This window comes from Staurois parvus, unplaced genomic scaffold (genome assembly GCF_062004578.1).
Source record: "Staurois parvus isolate SC_StPar_1 unplaced genomic scaffold, SC_StPar_1.0 ptg000207l, whole genome shotgun sequence".
Classification (NCBI taxonomy): domain Eukaryota; kingdom Metazoa; phylum Chordata; class Amphibia; order Anura; family Ranidae; genus Staurois; species Staurois parvus.
The window spans coordinates 8177828-8203785 of record NW_028318003.1 but is presented as its reverse complement, the minus strand read 5'-3'; the positions used below and the strand labels follow the sequence as shown (position 1 = coordinate 8203785).

Here is a 25958-nt window from a genome sequence, read left to right as displayed (position 1 = left end):
GAGTATTCCACATGGAAACAAAACTAGTAGCTAACGTTTTGCATTAAACATCAGTTTGCAAAGTTAGACATGTTCAGGGATCGCTTTTGCTTCATGTCAGTACAACCCCAAGTCCTACAAAGCAAACATACTGTAGTGTTTCTTCGTGCTTCTTACATTTTGAAAAGATTGATGTGCAGAGCACGTCCATTCAGACTGTCTGTACTGCTTATTAACATGAAAGATTGTGCACACAGTGAAAGTACCTAAATTGTGCTTGGTATCAGCCTCTTGAAGGCCACTGTACAGCAGAATTCAGATAGGGAGAGGGAGAAGCAGCACTAGGCACCAATCAGTTGTACAGCAGTTCATGGCAAGAGCAGAGTGACAGAGAGATGAGAGTAGTGTGTTGCTTCTCTTTTCACTGTTCAGTCACAGGTTAAGGCTGGGAAGTAGACCTGTAAGTAGTACAAAACTGCAACAGAGAAAATCAGGTCTCCTCCCCTTCCAACCATCATTGTGTGCTGTGACAGAGCTCTGTAAATCTTGGGATAGAATGGACAGAAACACAAATTCTTTCACAGGGCTAGTCTCCTTATTCTGATCTATAGTACATTAGACCATTCTCTCTCTTACTTGAATTATGATGGCTTCATACCTATAAATCCTTACCAACACCATATCTGACCAATACCGTTTGTGAAATCAAACTTCTTTTAATCTATTTTTTATATTGATTACAAACAGCAAGGAGAGTTATTAGAATAGTTTCATTATGTAATGTTTCTAAATCTTTACTAATAAAATTTATATATAATTTTTAGCATTAAAGTAATGTGATGCAGAAATATAATACAACACAATGTTCAAACCGGTGACTGTATTGTAAGGGTAATGTATTGTAAGGGTCCATGCACACTGGGCTTAAAAAAAATGCCAGTTCCGTGGCAGAAAAAAACACTCATATAGATTGTTATTGTAAATGCGTTTAGGAGTATTTAGCATTTTTTCCGGCCAGAAAACTGCTCTCAAAAATGCAAACCGGAAGGATTTTTTCTGCATCTAAATGCTGAGCTTAAAATATTATTATTATTATTATTATTATTACTACGAGTTTATATAGCGCCAAAGGGTTTGCTCAGCGCTGTACAATAGGGGGGGACAATACATGGCACAGTACAACAAAGACAGACAGCGTACGAGGGGTAAGAGGGCCCTACTCTTACGAGCTTACAATCTAGGAGGGAGGGGGTAAAGGTACAGTAGGAAGTGGCTGGGGGGGATGAAGTGGTAGGAGGAATGAGGGAGGATGGCCGTTAGGTGAGGGTGGGGTAGGCTAATATATGCCTCTAAACGTCCTAATATATATGGATACATAGGATAACATTGAGCTGCTTCTAAAGGCAAAACGCTAAACTCCTGTAGATGCAGATTTTTTAAACCCAGTGTGCTTGGACCCTAAAACATGCTTGATGATTTTTAAAAAAAATTTCAATAAATATATTGGCACATTTGGATTAATTAAAATAAATGAAAGGCTTTTAGAGTAGTTGTACAGACAGCAGTATATCTAAAAATAGATGGACATTATCAAATTCCTCTACTGTCCTCGTGAAGAACATTTTTGATGCTTTAAATTTTCATTGTTTTTATTGTGCTGCTTCTTGCCATGTACATTTCATCCTTCTCTCCAAGCTCTACTTATCCTATCTTCGTCATGCTCCATTTTCTATACCACCCTCTGGTCTTCCACTCCCCTCTCTTAGGGAGGAAGTTTCATCTGAATAAAATGAAAATCTTTGAAGTTTTCATTCTTTTGAAGTTTTTTTCCTGTAGTCTCTAGATGGGAAAGGGTGGCACTGCAGGCTAAAAAGAGGCAGCTAATTAGAGTTAATTAGGAATGAGGGAGCTTGCTTGCATGCAACTCTTAAAGCCACATAGTGCACATACAATGTGTTAACCCATTGTTATTCTAATTTTGTTGTGTTTTAAATAACTGCTGATTTTTGTTAGAATCTCACTGTTTCCCTTTTCTGCAGGCTCCCAGTGAGTATGAAACAAGTCCCGAGTTCCTTCACTATCGAATAATGCACCTTCTTCGAGGGCAACAGTACATGCTTTGGGTGGCTGCAGTTACATCTGCAGGACGGGGCAATGTTAGCGAAAGACTAATGATTACGCCAGATGGCAAAGGTATGGAGATACCACATTTGAGCATTTAACAGATACATAGAAGGTTAGGTTTCAAGACTAATTAAACCTTCAGTTAATATCATCTAAATACAGTCCAGGTTTATCAGAATAAAAGGTTTTCAATGTCCGTTTGTTTTCTTTCTAATGCAGCTACAGCCTTAATAGAAAGGCCTGCCCCCTGCCAGCAGCTACAGAGTGGGACTCTTGCAGAGATCTGTATGTAGGGGTATGACATGCCATCTACAGATCGATACATATAGATAATGCTCCCTGCTGATTTGAGCAATCTGGCTCTAACTCATGCTGGACGTCTGAAGAGAGACCACTGCTTCCACATGGAGACCAAGGGTCCCATTTTACAGCTGTTGGCAGGGACATGATTTTCTCCTGAGGCTGCATTTTTAACCTTTTCCCATCCACCCATTGCACATAGACAGCGGACTGGAAGCTTTGCCGATACGTGCTAGCATACCTGTACTTCAACCCGCAATGGTGGCTTCTGCGAGACTCACAGAGCACGCACCCCAGAGCCCAGCGATCGCTTTATCGCCCAGACACAGCAGACCACATTACCGTGTTGTCCGTACGATCACATGGTGTTTTACCATGTGACTGCTGTGACAAATCACATCACTAACATAGTAAACAATGGAAAGTGAAATTAAATATTGCTTCTCTGTGCTCTGTGTGAGAGCAGAGAGAAGTGATCCTGAAGTCTGTGAGTGCACAGTAGCCTGTCAGGTGCTGTTCCATCCACTCCAGCGTCCCTGATCAGTGCCTCTGTGTCCCTGATCAGTGCCCCAGTATATACATAATAAAACATGCAGTCAACCCCTGTCACCTGTCCCAGTGTGCACAAAAGCACCCCAATATACCATACCAATGTTCTAAACACTGCCATACCTCAAACAAACACTCTGATCACTGCCATATGTCATACCAGCACCCTGATCACCACCATATGCCATACCACACTCTGATCACCTCCATACACCATGCCAGCATCCTGATCACTGCCATACCCCATACCAGCATCTTGATCACCGCCATACCCCATACCAGAATCCTGATCACCACCATACCCCATACCAGCATCCTGATCACCCCATATGCCTTATCAGAGTCCTGATCACCACCATATGCCATACCACACTCTGATCACCTCCATACACCATGTCAGCATCCTGATCACCGCCATACCCCATACCAGGATCCTGATCACCGCCATACCCCATACCAGCATCCTGATCACCCCATATGCCATACCAGAGTCCTGATCACCACCATACCCCACACCAGCATCCTGATCACCACCATACCCCATACCAGAGTTCTGATCACTGCCATACCAGCGTTCTGATCACCGCCGTACTCCATACCAGTATCCTGATCACCCCCATACCAGCGTCCTAACTATTGCCATACCAGCGTGTTGATCACCGCCATACCTGCGTCCTGACTACTGCCATACCAGTGTCCTGATCACCACCATGCCCCATACCAGCGTCCTGATCACTGCCATACACTATACCAGTTTTAAGGTCTAAACTGATCAATTTTCAAATATATATCCCATAGTTTGTAGACTTTATAGCTTTCACACAGACTAAATAATATACACTATTTTGCGTTATTTTTACCCCAAAAATGTAGCAGAATACATTTTTGCCTAAATTTATGAAGAGAAATTATTTATTTGTAAAATTTTATAACAAAAACTAAGCAAACAATTATTTTTTTCAAAATATTCAGTATTTTTTCATGTGTATATAGCAAAAATGTAAAAAAACAGCGGTGATCAAATACCACCAAAAGAAAGCTCTATCTGTCTCACAAAAAGGATATAAATTTCATATGGGTACAGTGTTGCATGATTGAGTAATTGTCATTCAAAGTGTGATGGTGCTGAAAGCTGGACTGGCCTGGAAGAGGGTGAAAGTGTCTGGACTTGAAGTGGTTAAAGAAAACAAACTAAGTCTTTGCACACCTTTTGTTCTAATGCATCTGGAATATATTTAACCTGAAGATTGATCTTAAAGTATAATTCCATATTTATTGAGAAAATGACAATGTTTTCCACATTTGTTATATATAAGTATTATAACAGACTTTATTATAGACTCCCAGCTCCTCCGTAGTTGCAACTCATGCCTGCATTCCACTCTTTTATCACTTCCTGTCCTGTGTGCAGTGCAGGCCTTCTTGATACAGTCACATGATCAATCAGTGTTGTAAGACAAAATCTGTTAAGAAACACTGGGAGGTGGTCAGAGGAGCCCACACAGTGTGCATAATGCCCCTAGATTCATTTTTTTATGAAGTGGAATTACCATTTAAACAAGTATATCTGCACTGTGTCAAATCATGCTCAAAAGTTTCTATTCAACTCGTCATCTAAAATATCAGTTAACAAGAGGAGGGAGAGAAACCTTTCACAGCATGTGACAATGTGCCTTAGGGGGGGCAAAAAAAAAAAATCTTAGTAATTGCAATTATGTTTTTTACATTTCATGGAAGTTGCATTCTATTGTGTATTTTTGCAAATGTGAATAAACAGTTTATTAAAGAAAAAAATCAAATGTGTCGAAAATGCTAGAACTCTATCTTTCAGAAGGACATTCAGGACACCCAGAATATTTATTTATTTATTTCAGGTTCTTATATAGCGCCATCAATTTACGCAGCGCTTTACATATATATTGTACATACACATCAGTCCCTAATCCTCAAGGGGCGTACAATCTAAAGTCCCTAACTCTCACATTCCTACATACACATACTAGGGCCAATTTAGACAGAAGCCAATTAACCTACCAGCGTGTCTTTGGAGTAGCCTAATATAGTGTGCACAAACACATAGGATAACATTATTTCGCTTCTAGGAGCAGAAAAACAATATGCTGATAATAGCTTCTAGAAACTTAAAAAAAAAACTAGTATGCATAGAGACTAAAGCAAATTCTTATTCACCTCTGTAGCCAAAGGCAATGTGGAGAAATGCATTTTCAAAGTTCACAACACAGTTATTGAAATCTGAACTTTTTTTTCTATTGAGAGCAGATCTTGGCAGGCTGCCAGCTCTCTAGTGTAAACATCCAGCAGATGTTTAAGGCTCCATGTACACTAGCATTTTTTAACCTCCTAGAAGCTTTTAGCAATTGTTTTCTGCTCTTAGAAGCTAATATTATCCTGTGTCCATGCAGACTATTTTAGCTTTTCAAGCTTCAGCGCCTAGGAGCAGAAAAAAAAATGTTTTTGTAGAGTTTTTGGTAGCGATTTTCCAGCAGAATAAAAAAAAAAAAACACTAAATGATACTCAACACTAAATGCTTCTAATAGCTTCTTTTTTAAACTTTTTTTTTTCCCCTACATGTACTGTAAAAATGCTAATAAAAAGCTACCGTTCCTAAATGCTACTAGAAAATTATACTACCAGAATTTTTCATTTAGAATTTTTTTTTAGCCTAAAAAACTAAAAAACCTGCTAGTAGAATAAACCAAATAAACAAGTCTGTCTTTATTAACTAATAAATGGTAACATACTAATCAGCTGGTCTGCAAAATGTTCAAATGGTCTATTTATATATATATATTGTTCAAATGGTCTATATATATATATATATATATATATATATGTAATGCTGATCACATGGTGTCTGAGATATTGCTTATGCCATATTAACACCAAATAATGGCTCGACAGCCTAATCTTGACAAAAGCAGGGTCCGAATGGAGGAATCATTGGGAACTAATTAGATTGAATAACACATATTTTGTTATTAGAAAACAACTGCTAGCAGGATAGGCAAACAATAGAGTTCTTATTACATAGTAACATAGGTCATGGAAGAGGGATTCGGTGGTAGGGAGTAGTGAAACACCTAGAACTTGACCTACACAGCACCAAGTTCTTGTTGCTATTTTGTAGCATGCTTTGGCAGGAGATCCACCTCAACAATTGTAATGAGATATTTTTAGAGGAATCAAAAGCCCTTCACTTTGTGTACTAAGTTAAAGTGTTTGTAAACCTCAGACATGAAATATGAACAAAGCATTTGCCTCTATAGTGTGTTCTTGTCTCAATCCAGAGCACTAAATGTTATTTCTTTCTGCTCTTTCGTTCCCCTGCTATCAACAGTTAGAGTCACTTCTGATAAGTTTTCCTGACACCAAGAGAAAAAAGTTGACAGGGGAAGGAGCTCCAGCACACTTGTGATTGACAGTCTCAGTTCTGGGAAGGGGGAGGGGTGTGTCTTCCCTCCAATCAGCTCTAAGCGCTCTCCTCAATGAGCTCTGAAGAGTGTAACCTAAGCTCTCTGCCCCCTGCTTTTTGAAAACTCAGACAAGCTTTATAAATTCTGGACTTTGAACAGATGTAGAGAAGAGAACACTTCAGATAGACAGTATGTAGGAGGATTTGTTACATCTCTGTGTATCACCTGAGGCCAGTCACTTCACTGGGTATATGTAAGAGTTTACAACCACTTGAAATCAAAAGCTGTAAAGTTTCTTTTCTTTTTTTTTGTGTTTCTGGGGGTGTTTGTGGAAATCGATGCACTACAAACCCTGCTCTAGAAGAACTTGAGACATCTGAATTTAAGTTGAATATATTGTTGTTTATTTGTCTACATTTAATTACCTAGCCACATTGCAATATTAAGAATGTGTTATCCACCTAACTGATTGTTGCCTTTTGTTACCAGCTATAAGGTAACTATGTTTTTGTATTGTAGCGCCTGCCAAAATTATATCATTTGGAGGCACTGTAAGTACACCTTGGATGAAAGATGTGCGCTTACCATGCAGCTCAGTGGGGGAGCCAGGACCAGCCATTAAATGGACTAAAAACAGGTAAATTTTCCTGCCAACATTATATCTTAAGGAAATCCATAACATTTTTCCTTGAACCACAGATTCATGTTTTTACAAGTTTTCATTCATGGGTCTACTAATGTGGAAGTTAACATAGCTAAGTAAAAATAAAAGTATATCCTGCAGACTTTTAAGACACCCACACATTATTATAAAAAAACAAAAACAAATGATGTTTATTTATACATATTAAAACCTCGACCATAAAAACAACTCCATTTAACCGGTTCGGCTTTAAAGCAATTATATAAATTTTTTGCACACATATAACAATCTTAATTAATGGCAATAAAACTACTTCACCCCCCAGAGCATTCTATATTTTCTGAAAGCAGAGGCCCTGTGCAATAAAACAACGATAGGCGCAAATTTACATGTCAGATGACATTTGCACAACTGTTTATTAAAACATACATTTACAGGAAAAATATAATAAAATTACCTTTAGTGCAAATACACACAGCATAATACCCATTTTTGGTAAAATTAAAAAGAGGAGGTTGTATTGTATAAATAGATACCAAACATGCCACATCTTAGAACTGCGTGATATCGAAAGAAAGTATGGTGCCCAAAAATCTCCGTGGGTGATACTTTAAAAGCCTTTACAGCTCATCAGTTTAAAGTTAACCAGGAACTCTAGAATTATTGCTCTCACGCTGACATTCATGGCATTATGTCACACACGTGGTGCGACTGCATGTTTACATACGCACCCTTGGCATGCATTTATGTTTGCACATGTGTGTGGGGCAATGGAGGTTACAGCAATTATTTTTTTAAAATACGTTGTATTACAGTTTTATGTTTTAAATCTTTTTTCTTTGTTTATACTTAATTGCTATCACAAGGGGTTAATAAATTGGGACATTAGGGGTGTAATAGACTCCAATGTCTCCCCTGCCCTTCACACCATCTAACCAAGCACAGATCGGCTGTACAGGCCAAGAAATGGTGAGTCTGAAATTAGAAGTGACCATCACTTCTGGTTTCATTGTTTACACGTGAAATCGAGGTATGGATTTGCCTTTGTATCACGTCGCTCTCTCCCCTGAAGTCGGCAGTTGTGGTCCCAGGTTCCCGGGAACCACGGGGGGGAGGGGGGGCCTGGGGGATGTGAGGAGGGTGGGGTGCACCACTCCGACAGCTTTTTGTAAGTGATCAGCGGCTACAGAGACTCCACATCACTTTCAAGCCAGGATCCGGCTGTACAAAACCCGCACAAGCTGAAGGCTGCTACTGCTTGTGATTATAGGTTCACTCTTTGACGTACATAGTAAGTCCATACAGCTGAACTGGTTACTCCCAGAAACATATAAATCAGCTTCATTCAGAAGGATTATGTCGCATTGCCAGTTGGAAGAATATCGTATGCAACAGGTATAATAGTATAACCATTACAATTGTAAACACATAATCCTAGTTAAAGTACAGAAGCTGAGTTCAACTTCTTTAGGAGGCCAAATAGGCTACACAAAATGTAATTTAAAATAAAAATGCATTATTATATACATAGGCAATAGTATATATCATATAGGAGTTATCAATTTTATATAAATACATACATGATGAATAATGTGGAGACCTAGGAGATGCTGCTATCCTAATGTCTGCTAGTCCAGTGTTTTTTTTCAGTCAAGGCACCCTTTAAAATTATGGGCAGTGTTGAGGCACCCCATTATAAAATGTGAAAAACTATCCTAACAGTTTTCTATAATGCAGCAACATCCACACACGGGGAACACCTAACATTAGAGGTGATTTATTCTTCCAAAGCAAATACACTTTTGCACACTGGTACTGACTAGTATTCCAGTATTTCTCTTCTCCCTCTATCCATCACTGAGCTAATGTGACCCCAGCACTGATGGAGAGGGGCAGGGGAGGGTCAAATTAAGATGCTGTGCAGTCAGCTGACATCCTCCTTATCAACTGATGATGTCATTGGTTATCAGGACGCCGGCAGCTAGAAGGTCGTGATGGTGCACAATGAAAACCTGTGGTTTTGTGTAACTAAAAGGCAGGCTTGTTCCACCCGCTGGCTTGTATACAAGTTTTGGGCAATTTGTAGACATTTTGCCAAGGCACCCCTGAAGAAACCTCAAGGCACCCCAGGGTGCGTGGGCACCTTGATTTAGCAAAGCTAGTGGGAGGCTGAGATCACTCGGAATAAAACCAGGAGAAGGACAACAAGGGGGCACACTGCTCATATACTGTATAGTAAATTACCATAATTCTGAAAAGCAAAGAAACACCTTTCTAATCCAGGACGTTATGCAAAATGTTAGCACATTTCAATCTGCTGTATCTTTGTTCAAGTCAGTGTATCTTGTCACTGTTATCGTTTTTTTCTTCTATAAATCTTCAGATTATTTTTCTAGCGCTATTCAATGTTTAATTTTGGATCTATTTATTATGTGAAAAGCAACCTTTGACAGACAAGAAATGGAATAGTCTGTACATTGAAAGACAATTTCATGCTTCAGTCATTATTCACTTGCATTGCCAAGAAAGTTAAATCGTGGTGAAAGACTGGTAACGGGGATAATATCAAACGACATATTAACCAATGTGATTTATGAAGGGTCAGTTTAAAGCAAAATTCAAGATTCTTTTTTAATGTGAATACATTACAATTAAAAAATAGTTAATGCAGACCTGCAGCTTTTTCAGTAGGTTTCTTAGCTACTGTGCAGGTAAAGCAGCAAGGCCAAGGAATCTCTTTGACTTCTTGGTTTGATTTATTCTGACTGCACAGCCCAGAGGTATAGTCCTTCCGCACCTCCCTCTTAGTATATTATTATGTTCTTGTATTTCCATAAACAGATCACATTACTGCACAGAAGCACAGTTCTGGCTTCTCACTTATTAAAAGTTGAATTCAATAAAACATGTAACAAGTAGCTGATAAAGGTAGCTGATAAAGGAGCAGGGAAAAAGGAGGATTAGGGTAGGAATGGAACTTCACTATTACATGCCTGGTTCCTGGCAAAGAATGAAAACTGTCCATATTAGAAAATAATTACATCACTTCCAAGTAGCACTGCCTTTATCACCTCTCATTAATAAAGAGTAAGTAAACAGAATAGACTGTGCAAGATATGGATGACATAGCATAAGTGCATTGACATGCATTAAGTGTAACCTAAGAAAGTTTTGCAAGTATGCATGCATGTTCTGTTTTCACCTGCAATTTCAAAGAGTTTGTATTAAAAAAAAACAAAACTTTAGTTCTGCTTCACGATATATGATATGCTGATGGTGATAATACCTATAGATACTCCTGCAAAGAACCATTGAAGTCTCTGATGTTAGTCTTTATAGTAGAAAATGGTGGGGTTGGTTCAAAAAATAGCAGTTCAGCATTATGTCAGGCCAATCACAGAGATTCATAGTTGTGGGCACACAGACACCTGAATTGATGTTCATACGGCATCTTTTACAGATCTATCAGCAAGACCAACTAACAGAACAGTAGCTCTTCTTTTTAATAGATTAAAACAAGCCATGGATTTGCAATTATAACATTGGCTAAAGAAGAAATAACCTCTTATGAGCAAATAAAAATGGCTTTCTATCTTATCCGGAAACATTTCAGAAGCTGACTATCAACCTGGAATGAATAGAGAGCCCTGTGCAACTCAGCTACCAGATTAACATAAAGCAGTTAGTCTGTGAATAATGATTCATTCAGCTGCTTGGTATAACATTGAACTCTTGCAACCCCTACGCTACAAAAACCTCCCCCCTTTGTTCCACTAAATGCTTTTTCGTACTAAGAGGAATTGTAGTGAATGACTACAGCAATTTTAGCCAATTCTCTTTCCATGGTATGTTAAAGGAGCCCGTTTTGAGGAGAGGAGATAACAAAATAGAAATTCAGTGTGTATTTAAGTGGTATTGGTGCGAAATGTTCGATCTTTGGCTCTTCTAGTCCATTATCATTAATAAATGGAATGTAATGCTTTGGCTAAGGCTGCATACATCAGGGGACCTGCAGGAGCACCCTATGAAGAACCCAAACGCTTCCAATCCAAAGCGAGCACCAAGCCATTTATCATAGGGTCTTATTAGTCCTTAATCAAGATGACTCAAGATGTTACTGCCAACGTGTTTCAAGATTTACAAATATACTCCTTCATCAGGGCTTTTGGAGCTTGTTGCAGGACTCTTAAAGGACTGCAGAGGTTCAGAGACCAAATAGTCTTTTAAATGTAGACATGCTTTAGCAGTCAAGCAAAGAGACTTAGCTGGTGTCCGTAAGCAGGGGGGAGTTGATGATCTCCTTTTTGCTCCCATGAGGTGCTTCCAAATATAATATACCGGTCTAGAGACTGTGAGATGCTTATTTAATAATGTTAATGTTTTGATCACCATGGCTATGAAAACTGTAAAACGGTGTTGAATTATGTCTTCAATCTCTTTCTCTTAAACTGCAGTGAGGACTCGGCTATTCCAGTGGCATTGGATGGGCATAGACTAATTCATCCCAATGGCACACTAACTCTTCGTTCTGTCAAAGCAGAGGATTCCGGTTTATATAGCTGTACAGCTACCAATACTTGGGGATTTGACACAATAATTGTAAACCTGGTAGTGCAAGGTGAGGATATGGGAAAATGATAGGAATAATATAGCGGGACAAAGATAAAAAAAAATTGCCTTTAAAAAGTCCAGTCACAAGTAGTAATAATATATTTTTGTTTTCTCTGTTTTTCTGAAGTTCCCCCCGATCAGCCTCGCCTCACACTATCTACATCTACAACCTCTTCTATCACATTGGCATGGATCCCAGGAAACAATGGTGGTAGCTCAATAAGAGGTATTTTTTTAAACATCTTGATAAAATGCTTTCACATGGGTGTAAGAAGTAATATCTTGAAAAGATTAGGGGAGCACTGCTGTCCCTTAAGCACCGTACACTTGATGAGAATATTGGACGAATGATTGTCCATTTTTTTTTTTTGCATGCTAATCTCTTATCTAAAGTGATGAGTCTACTAAAGTTACAAAAATTCTTGTACAACAGAATAAAAATTTTAAAGTGATGTAATGTATTGTGTTGTGTTTGTATTGTATTTTGGGATGAAAACTGTACTGATTAAAATGAAAATCATATGATCTGATATCCTACAAGAAACATTTTCATGTGGTCCCTTCGAGGGACTGCGGACAAAAGCTGTGTAGTAACAATCAGATTATCGTATGATTGCTTCAAAAGTGGTATTTTTCTTACGATTTTCTGATTATGTGTACTAGGCTTTTAAAAGGATATCTTCAGAAATGAAAGATATCAAATAATTCAGTGAAGCCCTTTTTTATCACCTAGAAGCATTTTTATTGGTAGTCAGTGCTTATTTTTACATGCAGTTGTATTAATATAATATCCTAAAGGAAACCTGTCAATGTGAAAATATGGAGCTGCCATCACTGTCCTCCTAGCTGGAAGCCAGAAGCTTGGTAGCATTGCTGGAAGAAATATTAGCCTCTCTTTGTCTCCTAACAAATAATATATACTGTGCAGTTGTCAGATGCGTCAGGTATATTTAAACATATTTTAGAAGCATTCAAGAAATAAAAAGTTTAATTAATGCAACAAATTCAAAGGAAATGTTTATAACCCATTACAGAATTAGATGTACAGTGTACGTTAAACTATAACTCCAGCCAGATTATGTAGTTTTGAATAACGGATTACAACCTCCATCAGGTTTTAGCTGCTGTCTTTTCTTACATTGGGATGTTTAGCCCTCATTTCATGTCCCAGATGCAAACCAACTTTTACATTTATTAGATGTCCCCATTAGGAGTTTTTCCCTCAGCTCCTGTTCCATTGAGAACTTTATAACTTTAGATTTCCGTTCACTTTCTGTCATAGCGACAATGATCACCAGAACAGAAGGTGAAAGGGAATCCAGAAATGACTGGCTGGATTTTCACTTAATGTAACAAAAACTTTCAGGCTACAGTATTCACTAATAAATAATGTGATCCCAGGAAAACTACTTTCGTAGCACAAATGACAGGGCTTCATTTCTCCCTAATGTTTCACAATTGACAGGTCAGCTTCTTTTTCTTTCTGAAAACATCCTATGAAATAAAAGCACAGAGAGGAGAAGTTCTGTTATTTACACCTGTTTGGTGCTAGTACTATAGTGTCTTGCACACTGGAAGTAGGATTTGATGTTGATGCTTTTTTTAAGAATAGAATTATAAACCAACACAAGAGGAGTGCTGTTATCTTCCAAAAATGGTGGGGACTATACTTGCAATAGATAACTGCAATACTTGCAAATAGATAACTCTAGACAAGAAAATCTGTGGATGGGGGTATAAAATCTATGATTCATATACTCTATATTGTTTTATTACTAGTCTATTAACTATTTTCTTTCTATTCTGTGTTCTTTAAGGATTTGTCCTTCAATACTCTCTAGATAATGGTGAGGAGTGGAGGGATGTGTTCATCAGTTCCTCTGAGCGATCATTCCGATTGGAGAATTTAAGATGTGGTACATGGTATAAAGTAAAGCTAGCGGCCAAAAACAGTGTTGGTGCTGGGCGAATCAGCGAAATCATTGAAGCCAAGACTCTTGGGAGAGGTGGGGAAATCATACTATGACATCCTTCTGTAATAGTGGTTACTTTGCCAAACCTAATACCATAACTAATTACTTAAATTGCAAAGTATTCATTTTCTACAAAATAGCCTAGTACAGACATTGGGGATGCAAAAACAAGGGGAAAATTATTGTAAATTTTTGACTGGGGTGCTTAGCCCATTCTAGTTTATATATTGTGCAGGGCTCAGTCATTAGGTTTGTAGATGATATCATGATTAATGATGAAGCTTCTTATTGAGTAGAGAGAGAGAGTTCATTGAGATCACACAAAGATAACAACTTGCAGCTCAGTGTCAATAAAACAAAGGAGCTAATAGTAGACTTTAGTAGAAACATGGCCAAGGCCCATTTTCTTGTGTTACTAGATGGTGGGGAAGTGAGCATGTGAACAGGTTAGGGTTTTTTTGCGAGTGGTTATTATGGATGTTCTTTCATGGGAAGCGCACATAGCAGATCTGGTGAGGCGCAGCTGGAACTTTTGTTTTTAAGGACATTTAGGAGGGTTAGACTTTGGGAATGAGTACTTTTAGTTTTTACAGGGGGGCAATAGAGAGTATATGAACATACCATGTCATGTTATGGCAAGGGATGTGTACAGTTCAGGTAATAAAAGGCCAGCAGAGAGTGGTGTATGCTACACAAAGTATGATCGATACCAGATTAAGGATATTGGAGCGATTGTTTTTACAGAGATTTTAGTATGTTAAAGGACAGTAGCCATTCTAAATTCAGCCCTTTAATTTGTTGCCATCTGGAAGGAGGTATAGGAGTATTAATTCTAAGATTAGTAGATTGTATATGTATTTATTGTCTGTGTATAAGATTGATAAACTCTTTCCCACAAAATTCTTTAGATTAGGTGGCTTGGTAAGAAGTGTGAGCAAATTATTTCTTACGTGGATGATATTAGATTGCAGCTAAGAGAGATAATACATTTTTTTAAATTGTCTTATTTAATTGCATGTATTTTTAGTATGATGGTGTTAATGTGATATATCTGCATGTTGCAAAATGTTTCTTTTTTGGGCAGCAGGAGGCAGCTGCAAAAGCATGCAAAAATGTTTTAATATACTGCACAAAAAGGAAGATAAAAAACATGATGCCAGTACATTATTGTGTGAGGGTAAACCACATTCAAGGCTACATCTAGAATATGGGTTCAGTTTATGGCACCCCATTTAAAAAGGGTATTAAAAGGATTATATAGAGGCTTTAAAGGCATGCAACTAAATAAAACAGAAAATATCTAAACTGAGAATATATAAATTCAGAGATATAAGCTGCTCTAAGTACTAGATGCCTACCTTTTTATGTAAAAGTTGACTTTGGTTCCCTTACACCTACAGATATTACCTATGGGTTAGTAAAGCCAACTATCTCATTTAAGAACCATTAAAGAGACATTGGTGCCTTGCGGCATGTTGGCCTAAGTTGGAATGATAAAATATATCCAGAATTAGTGTTAAGATTGAGCAAATTAAATTTTAATTCCAAATCCTGTGCAAAGAACAGAGACTTATTAAATAACAAATCTACCATTAGATTATGGATTTTTTACAGCAATGCTGGCTATACATATGGTGGTTTGTTAGAAGAATGCCTTTTATCCAGGAAATTGAGTTGTTTGGCTTTGTGAGCATAGTAGGAACTTTTTCCTTGTGTGTTAACATTAGCAGCAGTTGGCCAGAGAATTTTCTTCATCTGGACCCAAAGTGGAATAGTTAAACTTCATCTACAGATGCAAGAAAAAGTATGTGAACCCCTTGGGATTATGTGGAGTTTTGCATGAATTGGGCATAAAATGTGCTCTGAACGTCATCTAAGTCACAACAATAGAAGAACACAGTCCGCTGAACATAATACTACACAAACATTAGATGTTGCCATGGTTTAATTGCACATAACATGTAAACATTCACAGTGCAGGGAGGAAAAAGTATGTGAAGCCCTAGCTTAATGACTTCTCTCAGAGCTAATTGGAGCCAGGAGTGAGCCAACCTTGATTCAATCAGTGTGATGATATTGGATGTGTTGCTGACAGCTGTCATGCCCTTAAAAAACACACACCTGTTTTGGGTTTACTGGTTTCAAGAAGCACTGTCTGATGTGAACCATGCCTCGCAGAAAAGAGCTCTCAGAAGACCTACGATCAAGAATTGTTGACTTGCATGAAGCTGGAAAGGGTTACAAAAGTATCTCCAAAAGCCTTGATGTTCATGTGTCCACGGTAAGACAGACTGTCTACAAATGGAGAAAGTTTAGCACTGTTGCTACTCTCCCTAGGCGAGGTCATCCTGTAAAAATGACTGCAAGAGCACAGCGCAGAATGCTGCATGAGGTAAAGAAGAATCCCAGAGTGTCAGCTAAAGACCTACAGAAATCTCTGGCACATGCTAACATTTTTGTTGACACATCTACAATAAGGAAAACATTAAACAAGAATGGAGTACATGGGAGGACACCACGGAGGAAGCCATTGCTGTCCAAAAAGAATATTGCAGCACGTTTGAAGTTTGCAAAAGAGCACCTGGATGTTCCACAGCACTACTGGCAAAATATACTGTGGAAAGATGAAACCAAGATTGAGTTGTTTGGGAAGAACACACAACACTATGTGTGGAGAAAAAAAGGCACAGCACACCAACATCAAAACCTCATCCCCACTGTAAAACATGGTGGAGGGAGCATCATGGTTTGGGGCTGCTTTGCTGCCTCAGGGCCTGGACGGATTGTTGTCATTGATGGGAAAATGAATTCCAGAGTTTATCAAGACATTTTGCAGGAAAACGTACGACCATCTGTCCGCCAACTGAAGCTCTGCAGAGGATGGGTGATGCAACAGGACAATGACCCAAAGCATACAAGTAATTCAACAAAACAATGGCTGCAGCAGCACAGAATACGCCTTCTGGAGTGGCCCAGTCAGAGTCCTGACCTCAACCCGATTGAAATGCTGTGGCTTGATCTTAAGAGAGCGATTCACACCAGACATCCAAAGAATATTGCTACACTGAAACAGTTTTGTGAAGAGGAGTGGTCCAAAATTACTCCAGATCGTTGTGCAGGTCTGATCTGCAACTACAGGAAACGTTTGGTTGAGGTTATTGCTGCCAAAGGAGGGTCAACCAGTTATTAAGTCCAAAGGTTCACATACTTTTTCCTCCCTGCACTGTCAATGTTTACATGTTATGTGCAATTAAACCATGGCAACATCTAATGTTTGTGTAGTATTATGTTCAGCAGACTGTGTTCTTCTATTGTTGTGACTTAGATGACGTTCAGAGCACATTTTATGCCCAATTCATGCAAAACTCCACGTAATCCCAAGGGGTTCACATACTTTTTCTTGCAACTGTACATGAGCCATTTCTATGCCTAATGAACTATGTATTGTCACCAGTTGTTTAAATTTAACAAGTCTTTGGGATTGTTACATTCAAACAGGTGTTCAAATTTCTGGCAAATAAGGCCAACCATAGACGGCTCGAATCCGATCTCGAACCATGTATGGGCAGGCTGAATGTACCATGCTGATTGATCGATTTACTTGCGATTATTGCTAGTGGCTGCTATAGCCGCTAGCAGTAATCACTGTCTTCTCCTGGCGGGGACAGCTTCCCCCCCCCTCCAGGGGAATAAAATGTCTCAGCAGGAGGGATTCCCCTGTCAGCATTGCCTGTGTTAATGGGAGAATCTTGTGAATTTCTTTCCTACAATCCGTGGTTGCAGGAAAGAAATTTGCACCATCTATGGCCTACCTATGGCATCCAGACATAAAAAGCAAATACTATATGTGTATACAGTATAGTAAGCACAAAACATAATCACAATCACACATTAGTATAAATACATTTTTGTACTTTTCTTATTACTGTATCTTGCTATATTTTACAGAGCCATCTTTTAACAAAGACCAACCTATTTTTACTCATGTGAATTCAACTCATGCCCGGCTGAACCTCCATGGCTGGAACAGTGGAGGATGTCCAATTATCTCTGTTATACTTGAGTATCGCCCCCGAAATAGCTGGCAATGGCAAAGCATCCGTGCAAATGTTACTAGTGATGTCTTTCTAACAGATCTGCGGGAGGCCACTTGGTATGAGTTAAAGATGAGAGCCTGTAACAGTGCTGGATGTGGGAATGAGACATCGCGGTTTGCCACACTAGATTACGATGGAAGTATGTATTTTTGTGAATCCAATTGTGCCATTGAAATGTTTTTTGTTTTTTTTTTAATTCTTTAATTCTGTCAGACAAAACTGTCCATCCATACACACATGAAAACAAGATAAGGTATTAGCAGTTTGAGTACAATCAATAGAATAATATCAATATTTCTAAAACACAATAAGGTAAAACAAACAAGGCAAATTTTAAGGACATAATCTATCCGGGAAAAATGTTTATATAACACTGAAACAAAAACTAAACAAAAAAAACAACAGAAAAAGGGGAAAAATTTAAAGATATGATTACTTTTCCCTATTAAATATTTATACAAGGGTTCTTCAAAAGGTTTCTGCACTTTTTAAAAAATAAATATAATATTGCAAAAACTTTTTGAAGACCCTTTGTTTATGTATGATTAACACACAGATTTTGCTGAAGTGAAGAGCAAGTCAAAAGGCTGCACCTCAACATCAGTTACCTTTTACTCATTTTGGGCCCTTGTGTGAAACTTGTAATGTACAAATCGGTGGTGCCCCAAAGAGATGAATAAGTGAGTCAGTCAAGTTAAACACTTATTAGAAGTTATTTGTTAAAAGATAGCATCCAATGTATTTTGAGGGTCACAGAACCCCCCCTTTTTCAAGGCTAACATGAGTCAGTGAGTTTTGCATGTTAGTCCTGAAAAGAGCTCAAAATGCATTAACTGTTAACTTTTAATACATATAAGGATAGAATGCAAGTGACTCACTAATGCATTTCTTTGGCACTCCACTTCTTTCTGCATTTAATATATTGCGATAGGCCATTAATAATTTCTGGAAGTTATTCATTTTTACCAGTAAAGGAAGACATATATGTATCCAATAACTTTTTTTTAGACAGACTTTCCAGTCCTACTCCTTTCTGTAATAGAATGCAAAAATGTATGTATTGTCCATCCAAAAAGATGATCCCTTTACCCAAGCCCGGATTGGGACAAAAAAAAGGCTCAGGCATTTTAGACTGAGCAGACCCGAGCCCAGGGGACCTTCCCCTGGAGCCCCGTGGTGGAACACAAGTGTGACCTTTGCAATCCTGGGAGTTCCGCCACTGGTGTCAGTAGTTTTTCTATGTTTTTAATTTTTTTTTACCATTTTGTTTTATTTATTTTTTTACAATTTTATTTTTATTATTTTTTACCAAACTTTGATTAGATATCAGGGATCTAAACATACCCCTGACATCTCACCTTTGAAACAGAGAAAGGACATTGAGGACATATCGCCATCTCCTCAATCTCCATCTCTGCAGCCTCAGCAGCACAGAATGAATGGACAGGAATAACTCTGCACAGAACTTCCCATTTATTCATAAACTAAAGTATAGTAAACACAGTTTATTATACCTGAGTTATGAATGGACAAAGTCAGTGATTGGTACCAATCACTCACTGTCCAATAAGACAAGGAAGGGGCCGGAAAACTAAATATTTACCGTCCCCTTCCCCGCTCTCCATCCTGACAGTTCTCCCCCCCCCCCCCCGCCCCCCAGCAGCTGGTGGGAGAGGGAGGGGTAACCTGGCAGCACTGTGGGGGAGGAGGGGGGTCCAAGAGAAAGTACACGGGGGTCCATTGAGAGCACAGGGGGACCAGGAGAGAGGACAGGGGCACAGGGGCACAGGGGCAGGAGAAAGAAGAAGATGGATAGGAGGGGCAGTGGGTGGCATATAGAGGAACCAATCCATCCATTTCTGTCCTGTTGAATGCCTGCAGAAGGGAAATTAGGAGAAGCAGGCATTCAGTGGTGGCAGGAGGGAAATGGATGGATCTGTTCCTCTATATGCTATCCCTGCGGCCCACCTAGCCAGCCAGCTCTTGTTAGGACATACGGCCCCACACACCACGTAAGTATCCAGTGTGCCCTATGGCCAGTCCAGGCCTGCCTTTACCTGTTTCTTATATGCCAGAAATAAGTTTTATGGGTCAATTGGTATTACAGGAAGTTGTTCTGTAAATAGTACACTATAGATGTCTTTAGAACTTTCCTTCATGAAACACATATTGCAAATCCTCACCATATATTGTGTGCTGTGTATATATATATATATATATATATATATATGTACACATATACACCGATTTGCTTTATGCTCTGTATTGCATCAATCAGAAAGAACAAATCAATTTTGAAAAACTTATCAGTTTTAAATAGTGTGAATGTAGTGTTTTTTGTTTTTGCCATTGACCTAAATACTTGTCAGTAATGGAAATGAAAGTAAATACATGTAGTATGGTCATTAACAGGTTGTTGTACACAGCACTTTATACATGAAAACAGAAGAAATTATGTAAAGATTTGCTCATAGCAAGATGCAAGTGCTAACTATTATTTTGAACCAGCATTACAAAGTGACAGGTAGAATTTGGACTGTTTCCTATGGTAAGAGAAATATTTCTCTGTAACCACATTCTCAGCTCGGGTAATGAACTGAGCAAGTAAAAAGCTTCATGAGACAAGAATTAAATAGTTGAAACTACAAACACAGACAGAAAATAGCAATGTACAACACATGGTAAACACTAGCAACACTAGCAGCCATTCAAACAACACTTTTATCTGATCTGGCTGAAATTTGGTTGTTCATTACCAATACATATTGCACTTCTTTATTGAATAGGCCTACAATGATCCAGTTTCAAGCAAAAACATGGACTAATGATTTATTTTTTTTGTATGTTTAACAGTTCTTAATCCAATATGACTTTAACTCCCTAGGTACTATCCCTCCCATTAAGTCAGCTCAGGGTGAGGGTGATGATGTCAAGAAGCTTTTCTCCATAGCTAGTCCTGTCATACTTGCCACAGTTGGAGTTGCACTTTTATTTATTATACGTAAGAAGAGGAAAGAGAAGAGGCTGAAGAGGCTTAGAGGTGAGGAAGAGTCATGTACTGAATTGTGTAATAGAATACACACAAGCATAATATATGATATACATTGTACATAAACCAACAAGGCATCAAGCTATGCACAAATTGGAGTAACCCATGTCAACCAATCAGAATTATTTTTTCTCTGAAATCTGGTCTTTTCTACAGGTTGCTGCACCTTGCATATTATCATTTTCTTTGATCTTTCCTGAAAAAGCTGGGCTACATTTATGAGGGGAATCAAACATCTTTAGAGACCCCAAATTCTGTGACTGCAAATGCATCCATATATGCAATTTATTTTCCTTTAGAGAGGGAAACATTCTAAGTGTTTGATTATTAAAAAGTTACTAGAATTAAGCTGACCATAGATGGATTGACATTCAGCCAGTTCAGCAGAGACCAGCTGAATTTTGATCCATCTATAGCCTTTCCCACTCAAGAGAAGTAGACCTAAAGACTTTTGATGAACAGGAATGCTGGAAAACATTTGTCGATCAGCACTGCGGCCGCGGATCAGTGTATTTTGATAATAGAGAAATCCTGCTGTCAAGATGCAATGGGGAGGATTCATCCATCAACCTTGCTTGTGTGGATGTGGGAATCTGTGGTTGACTGAACAAAAAAAAACAAAACGATTAATCGATGTACATCTTTACAACATTATTTGTATTTTATAAGCAGTTCTGTATCCCCAGTCTCAATTCTCTGTACTGTGCAGGTGAGACATTGTCTGTTAAATTGTGAGAAACAAATGAGAGTAAAAAAAAAGCTATCATGTTGGGGAAATATTGTAGTGCAGTCATTGATATTCTGTCAGTTTGCATGCTAGTAGCTAATAATGTTAACACAGAACTTTGAACAAAATGCAGAGTAGGACACTCTAGTATGTATAAATCTGTCAAACGCAGTATATTTGCATGCATTCTTTGTATCTGTGAAACACCAAATACTAAATTGTGGCACTTTGTTTTGCAATAAAACTGTAGTTCCTTGGTAAAACATTGGTACACTTCCAGTTTGGTGCTCTTCTGAAAACACTTGTTCGGCTGCCATGCTAGGTGCTGGTTCACACATGTGCAGTACAGATTGAAGCTCAGGTTTCACAGTTAATTGATACAGTAGTTGTTCAGCGGTTCAGGTCAGGTTTACATTTGGTTCAGGTCAGGATTTTATCCTGTTCACAACTAATGACATATGCAGTTTAGAAACAGTTCCCATAGAACTCAATTATCTGTAATCCGCACCTGGACCGGACTGCACTGCTCAGAAATCGGACCGCACTGAATGTGAACTGCCAGTGCAACGGACATATGTGAACAGGCACCATGGGAAGCAGTGTTATTTCACATGTCATGCAGATTGGATGTGGTTCAAACTGCATACAATCTCCATATATGCAAACTGGCACTTTACACTTTGGTTTCAGTAATTGGAGCTACTGACTCAAAACAAGTACACAGGTTAGAATTTCCAAATTCACTCACTGTTTGCTTGTTTGGGGTTTGTGAATCAGAAGATTCTACAGCCAAAGACAGCCAGGCAACTATCATTTATAGAAGGTCAGCAATGGCAGTCCCTTTATTGTTGTAATGACAGTTTTCCTTTAATCTCCTTCTACTGAGAGATTTAACCACATGTTGCCAGTCATGTCAGTAGCAGCACACTGATTTCAATGTGTTATAAATGACAGGACTACTGATAAGAAGCTACATTGCTGAGCAGAAAGAGATTAAAATCTTCAATGTAGTTTAGCCCTAAGGCTGCCCACAGACATTTGACAGCATTTGTACATTAGCAAATGATCTCACTGCCAAAAAGCCTTTGTTTCCCCAGCAGGCACGTGCAAAAGTATACTCAAGACCTGCAGACTGTATGTGTTACATTATTATAAGTGTGTTTTTTCATTTGGACACTAACACAGAGGCACATTCAAAACCATGACTCTGGTTTCTGAAACAAAGTGGTCTCATACTTCTGAGATATAATGGGGACATTTATAAAAACTGGAGCAGGCAGAATCAGGAGCAACGTGTAGGGCAACCAATCGGCATCTATCTTCAGATTGTTCAGTTACACTTTAAAACTGGAAGATAGAAATTGATTGGTTGCAATGTATTGCTGTTCTAGTTTTGATAAATTCCCCTCATTGTGTTTATTTATAAACTGTGGATATTATAATAGAGGTAAGTGGCCACTTGATAGCTGATTTTTCTTTCTTTCTGTAGATGCAAAAAGTCTGGCAGAGATGCTAATTAGGTAAGTAAAACTTATTTTGCCCCAACATACAACTGTCCAGATTGTTTGTCTGCGGTTCTTTGATTTGTTTGATATCTGCTAATTTTTCCATTATGATACCAGCAAAAACAACCGCACTTTTGATACACCTGTGAAGGGACCACCAGTTGGACCAAGGCTACACATCGATATCCCCAGGGTCCAACTTCTCATTGAAGATAAAGAGGGTGTTAAACAACTTGGTAAGGATCTACATGGAACTCAAAATCAGTGACATAGGAGTGATTCTTCCAAAAAGATGTTTTTAGAGACTAAACTACTCAGGAGATATTGACCCTGAAAATGCTTCCGTGTGGGCAACTTTAAAAGATTATTTTACAATGATTGCAAGATTATAGTATAAGAATAGTCATAGATGTAGTTATTCAGCTGCCTGATCTGATACGCACTTGCGAGCAAGTATCCCAATGTCTGAACCAGGGGCGGACTGACCATTTGAGCACTCGGGCACTGCCCGAGGGCCCAGGGTCAGCAGGGGGTCCCATGAGATGCCCCTGGTACCTTTCATAGGCTTTTTTGAGTGTGAGCAACAACTCAGGGGCCCCATGATCTCTTATTGCCCGGGGGCCCCCTGAGTTGTCAGTCCGCCCCTGGTCTGAACTTCTAAATTTTGTGAAAACAATAAACATTTTCAAGCTGACTGCAAGCAGCACAGATTGGATCACCATGCAATGGAATATCTTGGTTGATAATAAAGCAGATCGCATTCTAGCTGATTACAGACAAGAACAACCTTATTTTGCAGACTGCAGTTGTTGTATATACATGATACACAATTCATATAGAACAAATCATCAATGTATTTGTAGTTCATTTAAAATTCTGGGTAAATAAGTAGGTTTTCTTTATTTGATCTGGATAGTTGATGCTTGGCTTTGGATTACTGAAATACAGAATGAGCAATGACACTCTGATTTGCTTAGTTGGTAATCTCTGATTTCATTAGTGCATGGATGATACCAGAGGGAAAGAGAGTCAGCTAGGAAAAACCTCATTACATACGGCATGCATTTCCCACTACAGTATATGCAGTACACTTTAAAACTGGGGATATTTTTTTCATTTTATGAGGAATCATACAAAATGCATTGGAAAACTGTGGAAAAAAGGCCATCACTCCTTTTAATGTCTAAATACTTCCCTACAAGTCACTGGACATGATGAATTCTGGTGGCTTTGGAAACATGAGTAAATGTTGCTACAACACAACTAGGACAGTCTGATCATGTGTTTGAGTGATCAATGGTAATGGTACTTGTATGCGAGGTGAAGGAAATTTCACGTAATGTTAGCTATAATTCCACATCCGTATAAATACAACCTATCTACGTAGTTTAGACATTTTTTATATATCTTTGTGAAGACCATACATATTTTTCATACATTAAGACACCCATGCTTCATTTATCTGGGTAGAGCTAACTGGATTTATTCAAGGAAAACACAAAATGTGCAATACCACCAGGCTGAGAGAGTAAGTCAGTAAGATAAATTCTGGTCAGTAAGATAAATTCTGATTGGCCGCTGTTAGTGTACTTTCCTTTTTGCTTTATTTGTGTGATGTCTCAATGTTCTGGTAGCTTTTCATCTTCTGAAGTTCTATTGTTCTTCAGACATGAAAAAATAAATGATTGCATCCTAATTCATAAGATATATGTTTGTATATAGCACTGAATCTTTATAATAACATTGTCTCTGTATTTGTCTCTTGAGCAGGAGATGATAAAGCAACACTGCCGGTGACAGACCCTGAATTCAGCCCAACTGTGAACCCACAGAGCTTCTGTACTGGAGTTTCTTTGCATCACCCTGCATTGATCCAAAACTCTGGGCCACTTATTGATATGTCTGACATCCGTCCAGGAACCAGTAAGTTGTTGCCTGTATTATAACCAGTTGAATGGCTGCTGCAATTGGAATAGAAAATCCAGATAGATAGGGCTAGTAGGTGGGGACAATTTTCTAACATATGGGTATTCTGTTGTGAAGACTACAAATGGTATATAGCAGGGGTACACAACCCTAAAGAGGTGAAGATCTACCTGAACAACATGGGAGAAGTCAAAGATCACTGGGCACAGTGTCGCCTCCTCACAACTGATTTAAACCTCTAATTGCTGTACTACCGTGCCGAAATCACATGCATTGCACGGCAATCATGGGTTTAAATCAGGCTTTGAGGAGGCAACATATCACTGCTCACCACCTGTCAAACATACTTGGATTGCTTTTCAGAGGAGCAGCAGTGCCTGCTACACTTGTGAATGAGCTCTTAGTTGTATTCGGCTCCCTTAGGGGAGCAGTAAAACCCTGCTGTTGAGTCATTGTTTTACCACCCCCAATCCCTACCCCCTTTAGTTGCTGAGGCATCAGCCAAGGGTGTACACATACCGCAGCACGGATTAAACTGCTTTTGGTGGGTGCTACTGCCTGCCAATCATGACTTATTCAAGCAAATGGGGCCACTCTGCAAGTGCCCTGCAACTGCATGCTTCTACAGGGTCCAAGGGGTTAAAGAAGGTGGTGAGAAAGCAACATAAAGCTGTCTGCTCTAACCCCTTGTTTGCTGTACTTTGCAGGGTACTTGCAAAGGGGCCTCATTCACTTGAATGGGTCATGCTTGGCAGGTGCTACACCCACCAACCATGACAGGGCGTATAACTCCTGCTGTGGATGCAACATGTGTACACCCCTGACCACTGCAGCTAAAGGGTGTGCGGTTGGGGCAGGTGGTAAAAACACGTCTTGACTATGGGGTTTTACCACTCCACCCCCAAACTGAAAATGTAAATGAACACTTACTGTTCTGAGCTCCCTGTAAGGCTGCTTTTACACTGATGTGCTGGGGCTTACCTGCCTTGTGGGTGCAGCACAGTGCATCTGCGACTTTCTTGGGTTAGCTGCACTTTGCC

General features: G+C 38.9%; 1 protein-coding gene across 2 annotated transcripts in view; it reads left to right on the top strand.

Moving 5' to 3' along the window:
- Window positions 1-25958, top strand: part of DSCAML1 (DS cell adhesion molecule like 1) — a 417994-nt gene that overhangs the window by 372486 nt on the left and 19550 nt on the right. The window contains exons 21-30 of one of the 2 annotated variants that reach the window (XM_089678617.1): window positions 2019-2172; window positions 6907-7024; window positions 11485-11648; window positions 11769-11867; window positions 13459-13647; window positions 17563-17850; window positions 20596-20751; window positions 22977-23007; window positions 23110-23228; window positions 24763-24915. In XM_089678617.1, coding sequence (XP_089534743.1) covers window positions 2019-2172; window positions 6907-7024; window positions 11485-11648; window positions 11769-11867; window positions 13459-13647; window positions 17563-17850; window positions 20596-20751; window positions 22977-23007; window positions 23110-23228; window positions 24763-24915 — 1471 coding nt within the window. Of the gene's footprint in view, window positions 1-2018; window positions 2173-6906; window positions 7025-11484; window positions 11649-11768; window positions 11868-13458; window positions 13648-17562; window positions 17851-20595; window positions 20752-22976; window positions 23008-23109; window positions 23229-24759; window positions 24916-25958 lie in introns of both variants that reach the window. The other variant, XM_089678616.1, reaches the window with a different exon arrangement.